The sequence below is a fragment of the Carlito syrichta genome, unplaced genomic scaffold (genome assembly GCF_000164805.1).
Source record: "Carlito syrichta isolate Samal-C Ts95f unplaced genomic scaffold, Tarsius_syrichta-2.0.1 Scaffold301842, whole genome shotgun sequence".
NCBI classification, from domain to species: Eukaryota; Metazoa; Chordata; class Mammalia; order Primates; family Tarsiidae; genus Carlito; species Carlito syrichta.
The window spans coordinates 51402-58608 of record NW_007245938.1 but is presented as its reverse complement, the minus strand read 5'-3'; the positions used below and the strand labels follow the sequence as shown (position 1 = coordinate 58608).

General features: G+C 41.2%; 1 protein-coding gene across 1 annotated transcript in view; it reads left to right on the top strand.

Moving 5' to 3' along the window:
• The window catches only part of LOC103257696 (coiled-coil domain-containing protein 138), a 56685-nt gene that overhangs the window by 48717 nt on the left and 761 nt on the right, over nucleotides 1–7207 (top strand). Inside the window, exon 4 of the mRNA XM_008055389.2 lies at nucleotides 5328–5466. Within this exon, the coding sequence (XP_008053580.2) occupies nucleotides 5328–5466 (139 nt within the window). The remainder of the gene's footprint in view (nucleotides 1–5327; nucleotides 5467–7207) is intronic.

Sequence of the window (7207 nt, the reverse complement as noted above, 5' to 3'; positions counted from 1 at the left end):
CTCAGCCTCCCAAAGGCACGGGATTACAGGCTGAGCCACCGAGCCCGGCTTAAATTTTTTATAGAGATGAGATCTCACAACATTGTACAGGCTGTTCTCAAACTCCTGGTCTCAAGGGATTCAGTCACCTCAGCCTCCCAAGGTGTTGGGATTGTGGGTGTGAGCCACCACACCTGGCCCTCCATGCTTCTTTCTGCGCAAGCCCAGCAAAAAATATGTTGCCAACTCTTTTTTGCACTTATCTGTCCTATTTGTTTAAAAGTTTACATATTGGCTGGGCTTGGTGGCTCAGCCTGTAATCCCAGCACTTTGGGAAGCCGAGGTGAGTGGATTGCCTGAGCCTGTGGGCTCGAGACCAACCTGGGCCTCTTGGAGAGACCTCATCTCCACAATAAATCAAAAAATTAGCCGGGCTCGGTGGGCTCAGCCTGTAATCCCACGCCTTTGGGAGGCTGAGGTGAGTGGATTGCTGGGTTCGAGACCCGCCTGGGCAACTTGGCAAGACCTCATCTCTACAATAAATCAAAATGAGCCGGGCGTGGTATCGCACGCCTGTAGTTCCAGCTACTCGGAAGGCTGAGGCGGAAGGATCGCTGGAGCCCAAGAGGTCAAGGCTGCGGTGGCCGGGAGCGGCCACTGCACTCCAGTCTGGGCGACAGAGTGAGACTCCAACTCAAAAAAATAAATAAAAATAAAAAATAATAAAAGACAAACTTAGAGTGAAAAAAATAAACAGTATAAAGCAATCTTGGGGAAGAGGATTGTAGATTATCAGTAGCTCTCTGGGAAAATGGTTTTGCCCTTGGCTAATGACTAGAGGGTAAATTAAAGTGAACTGCTAGAAAAGCATGACAAAGCTAAGCAATGTTAAAATGGCTGCTCTTTGGCTAAGATTATTCTGTTAAATTTTCCATTTTGACATTTTACCCTTTCAAACTTCTTTGACTCCATGCCCCTCCCTCTGAGCACACTGGGAGGGCAGCTGAGTCCCCCAAACCTGAACCTGAGACAAAGGACCGATACCCAGAATCCACCCCCAAGCAAAGCCTCAGACAACCCTGCTCCTATGGCTTTGGTGGGAGCAGTCACAGGTTGGGATCTCATGCCTGCAGCTCTCGCAGCCTGGCACTGCACATTGAAATCTCGACAATTTTGAGGTCTCTGTGGTGGCCCCACTTCAATAGTTCCACTAGAACACACGAGGATGCTGCAGCAGCTCCAACCCCACAGTTCTGTGGGGCATCGTCATAGTGGGGCTCTGCAGTGCCTTTGCCCCTGCAGGTCTCTGCCTGGGCCTCCAGGCTGTACCCCTTGGAAACCTGGGTGAAGGAAGCCATGCTCCTACAGTTCTTGCATTCTTCATACCTGCAGAATGAACCTTAAGTAGATATTGCCAGAGCTCACCACTTGGGCCCTCTAGAGCCATGACTGGGTGGCTGAGTAGCACTGTGCATATGGCAGCAGAGGCCCCAGGTGGCCCTGAGCAGTGAGCCCTCAAGTCCCAGAGGCACTGTGAGCCAGGTCCCCCAGACCTTCTGCCCTCAATGCCCTTGGTCTCTGCTCATGTGATAGCAGGGGCAGCCTAGAAGATGTCTGAAAAGTCTTTGAGGTCTTTCCCCCATTGTCTTGGTGAATAGCATCTTTCTTCTAGCCATACTAATCTCTTTATCAAGGTGTAGCTTTGGCCACACCCTTGTATTCTCTCCTGAACACACTTTTTAATTGTTTACATGGCCAAGTGCAGAGTTTTCCAAATCTTTATGTTCTGATTGCCTTAATTGTAAATTCTGTTATTAAATCATTTCTCTCTTCTTGCATGTTACTATATGCAGTTAACAGAAGCCATGCAGCATTCTCAATGCTTTGCTATTTTTCTGCCATCACTCTTAAATTCTGCCTTTCATAAAGTCCTAGGATTCTAAGGCATTTCAGGCAAGTTCTGAGCCACTTTGTAAGAAGGATGGCCTTTCCTCAGTTCCTAGTACCTTGTTCTTATTTCTAACCACAGCCTCATCAGAACGGCCCTTACTGTTCATGTTTCCATCAACATGGATTATGACCACTTAAGCAGTCTCTAAGAAGTTTCACACTTTACCTGCTGCTCACATTTTCTTTTGAACTGTGACCAGAATGGCCCTTCATGCTCTGTTCACTGCAACCTAGGCATTTTCTAGCCTGCTCATTCACATTTTTCGAACCTTTGCCCATTATGCAGGTCCAAAGTTGCTTTCACATGTTCAGGCATTTGTTAACAGCAGCTTCCCACTTCTCTGGTACCACTTCCTGTATTAGTTCATCTGTGCTGTTGTAACAGCATACCTGAGACTAGGTAGCTTACATTGATCAGAAAGGTAGTGGCTCACAGTACTGGAGCCGGGAAGGTCACCATTAAGGTGCCGGCATCTTGAGAGAACCTTTACTGCTGTGTCTTCACATGGTGAGAGGCAAGAGGGCGAGATGGCCAGACTTGTCCTTTTGTAAAGCACCAGCTTCGACCTTGAGCAGGGAGCCACACGGCCTCTTGATGCCACTACAATGGCAGCTGCATTTCAAACATGGCTTCTGGAGGGTGCGAGCACTCAGATCCTAGGAACCCTCTTTTGTTTTCTGTTAAGACATTCCTCTGACTTTATTTTGGGTTTTGCTGCTTTCATAGTTTGTTTTAATCAGTATACTATCAAGACACTAAAACATAAGGCATTGAAGCTGTGCTTAGGGATTAAAAAAGCAAGATGAATGTAAAATGATTATATTTTTATGTCCTTTATAGCTAATAACTTATCTTGTTTGAAGGCCTATATTGGTTGTGGGAAGTCTTACAAATGTATTATTTTGTATTTTTTTAAATTTTCAAGCCAATAATAGGGGCTTATATCTTAAAAAGCATTTTTACACATTATTTTGTAATGTTCTGACAAGTCTGATTTTTTACCATGGTCCTTTGTGTATATCTTTATCAGACATGTACTTGGAGGCAGAATTGCTGAATCAGGATATATAGCCACACCATGAATAAGGAGTTGCCAACATACTAAGAGTCAAAATTCTGAGTCCTGTATAGCCAGCGGTTGAGAGCTGGCTCATGCCAGAAAGAAACTCTCTACTGCGACTGTAGCAAGTAAGGGGTTTATATAGTAAAAAAACCCACAAGGTTACAGAATTTCAGTTCTGGGTAGGGAACAAAGATTTTTCAAGGTACAGGTTGCAAAGACCAGGAACATCTTTTTCTTACTGATTTATAAGACCTTTTTATAATAATATCTTGTGGCAGATATATTACAAAGAGATTACTCCTCCATTCCAAGTATGGCATTTCCCTTTGTTTTGCCTTGTTTAGTTGTCTAGAGCTTTGCCTTTAAATTTTTCAATTTTAGTTTTTGGGAGTTTTTTTGGCACAGACATTAAAATTTTTATTTTAAATTTTTTAGTGGAAAATTTTCAATCTCTTATTGAATGTGTCTTTCCCCCTTTTGCCTTTATGTTCAAAAAGTTCTTCCCTATCCAGTGTGCTTTAGGGTAAAACTCTCAAGCTATGTTTTCCCTTTGCTCTCACACTGCCACGACAAAGGTTGTCAAACCAGACTTTGAGATCAAACATGGGGAGGTTTTCTCCACACACCAAGCAGTGGACACCAGCTAGGTATCCTCCAGTCCAGCTCTGACACTAGCTACCTGGAGACAGAGTCAGATCCCACAGGCTGAGGACTCAGTCCCGCAGTCTTTCCCCCCAGTCGTAAGTCCAGGCCTCCAGAACTTCTGACCAACTGGGTTCAGGTTGGGGTTTCCATTACCCCCTCTTTGGGTTTGATTAACTTTCTAGAGCAGCTCTCAGTACTCAAGGGAACACTTACTTACATTTGCTGGTTTATTGTAAAGGATACAGAGGAACAGTTGTGTAGGATGAGGTGGGGGGAGGGGCATGGAGCTCCCATGCCTCCCGGGCACCACACTCCGGGAATCTCCCCACATGTTCAGCTATCCAGAAGCTCCCCAAACCCTGTCCTCTTGGGTTTTATGGAAGCTTCATGACATTTGCATTCATTTCCCCAGGATATAGCATGGGACCCAGAGAGGGTCTTAAGACCATAATTAGAAGGCCAGGAAAGATCAGAGTCCTGCCTTGGGGCAAGTAAAGGAAGACAGGAGAAGGTCTGAGAGATTCTGTTTCCTGAGGCTGCCCCTGAGGTCTGACACACCAACATTATAGTGAAAGATTGTTATAAAGGCTGGACCCAGTGGCTCACACCTGTAATTCCAGGATTTGGGGAGGCCGAGTCTGGAGGATTGCTTGAGCCCGGAAGTTCAAGACCAGTCTGGGCAACATAGCAAGGCTCTGTCTCTACAGAAAATTTAAAAATTAGCTATGAGCGGTGGTGTGTACCTGTAGTCCCAGCTACTTGGGAGACTGAGGTAGAAGGATTGCCTGAGCCTGGGAGGTTGAGATGGTGGTGAGCCGTGATTGTGCCATTGCACTCCAGCCTGGGTGACACAGTGAGACCCCCCCAACTCAAAAACAAACAGACAAACAAAAAAATTGTAACAAGGGCGGTGGGAGTTATGAGCCAGGAGCTGTGGATGAAACCAGTACATAAATATATATAATACCATGCAATGATTACATAAATTGTCATTCAAGTAAGATTGATAAATTTAGGGCTTTTTAAAAAATGTAAGCCGGGCTCAGTGGCTCAGCCTGGAATCCCGTGCTTTGGGAGGCTGAGGTGAGTGAATTGCCTGAGCCCGCGAATTCGAGACCCGCCTGGGCAACTTGGCGAGACCTCATCTCTACAATAAATCAAAAAATCAGCCAGGCGTGGTAGCACGTGCCTGTACTTCCAGCTACTTGGAAGGCTGAGGCAGAAGGATCGCTGGAGCCTAGCAGGTCGAGGCTGCAGTGGCCAGGAGCGGCCGCTGCACTCCAGTCTGGGCAACAGAGTGAGACTCCAACTCAAAATATATATATATATATATATATATACACACACACACACAATTTCTTATTGCTGATTATTTAAACTGAACTAATTGATATGAACTTAATAGAAGAAATGGCTTTCCTCCTTTCTTTTAAACATGGGATTTCTGCTAGATGTCGCTTAATGGGAGTTGATATTAGGGAAAATAATTTTTCTTTTGTTTGCAGCATTCAACAAGAGCCAGTGGATCTTTTGATTTTATAAATGATATACTTTTGCCCCAAAGGTTAAGTATGAAAATAATGAAAATCTAAACCAGTGTTTTAAATGCCCCACATAGTTCTGGTTTTACTTTGTTTTCTATTTTCTTTTTAGCCACTTCCTGATTACAGCACTGTTTGTGTTTTGTAGGATCTTTACAGCCTTTCCTGGAAGCCTGTAGCAACTCTTTATTTTTTCGTACTTGCTCTGTGCTGCTTCGAACCCCTAAGCTTGACCTTCAAATACTAGAAAAGCTCAGTATTATTCTACAGAAACTTTCCAAAATCAAGTAAGTAAGAATTTCCTCTTTCTGATTGTTTAAATTAAAACATATCTTATTGTAATCATGTAGACTTTTCTGAATCCCATATTATTTCAACTTTGATTATTAAAGAAAAAATTTCAATATTGTAGAAAATTAGCTTCATGAATATTAATGCTGATCTACAACCACATATTTAGAGATCACTAGAATTAGAATGTTAATCTTAGAACGAGTTATTTCTGTAGTTCGTTTCAGCTAAATGAACTTTAAATACCACAGACAGGATATAAAATTGAGAGCACATTTTAGCAACCATGTGATAATATCAGAATAAGTCATTGCATACTGGTGTTCTGCACTGTCATAGGTGAAAATAAAAAAGGTAATAAAAATGCATTTTGCAGTTTCGTATTGATATACTAAAGTGAGTTTAGGGAATGAGAATGAAGCAGGCAGAAGAGATTGTAAATGATTTTAGTAACTGAGTTTATTTTAGAAAACTCTTACAGTTTCCTACTGACACTAATTTAGATTTTATCTTGAGAATTTAGAGCTTTTTATTTCATCATCTTTCTCCTGACTCAAACTACTGGTGTAATGAGCTTTTTAAATTATGAATAAGGACATAGATTTTAAGCTGTATTTTCCTTAAATCTTGTTATAGTCTAGCGTTTCCTTTGAGGAATATCTGTACACTTTCTATCTTATCTCATTTTTATAACAGTCAAATTTGATTTTGATTTTGGGTCAGCTCTTCTCTCTCTAACCTCATTCCCTCATCTGTGATTTCCATGGCACATAATTTAGATCTTTTACCAGGCTTCACTTTACTTGAACAGTAATGCAGTGCATCTTTAAATTATTTGTAGATAGAGATTAATGGATCCATATGTTCTTTTTGGCACTATGCCCTGCATACTGTAGTAAATTACTAATTGTCAAATTATAGCATTATCCTCCACTGACCAAATTATTAATTTTGGTCTGATATCCATTAAGCTTACCAATTTGTCTTCCTTTTTGTGTAGACTATACCATGATACTAGTAAATTCTTAATAACATCTGTTGCAGTTACCCTGTAGTACCATGAAGCTGAAGTAACATTACTTAAATTTAATTATTTTTTAGTTCTTCATGGAATTTTTAAAAAGGAGTCCCAGTGCAAGTATATCCCTGGGCCAAAATATTTTACTATTCATGTTGTGTTTTATAGCTTAGGTTAATTTCAGACTTAGATAAAAAAAAAAACTAGGACAAAGCTTGAACGAGAAGACGGAATAGTTGATGCTCAAGCAAGTCCTAAAATAAATCTTTAAAACCGCATATATGAGGTTATATGATAGTTTTTCTCAATAGGTAAGTATATCTAGACAAGGAAATGAGAAATTTGTTATAATATATAATTCTAACTAGTTGAAAATAAAATTACTGATTGGTTTATAGAGAGAGGATAGTTGAAAAAGTATTCTGGAGCCAAGTCAAAAGTAGGCCAATATTCTGCCACTTTAAAAACCCTGGTTACTTAAAATAAGGTAAGCAAATGTTTGTTTCTAGCAGTGAAAAAATAGAGAAAAAAAATTCTCAAGCTCTATAACAGTGATTAGGTGTGTTTTTCAGGATTATAAAATGTTTCCTTTTTTTCCTGAATGTTTTAGCCTTAATCTTAATCTTTTAGTCGCGTATTTTATCTGCGATTTTATTTTTTTTATCTTTTTTTTTTTTGAGTTGGAGTCTCACTCTGTTGCCCAGACTGGAGTGCAGTGG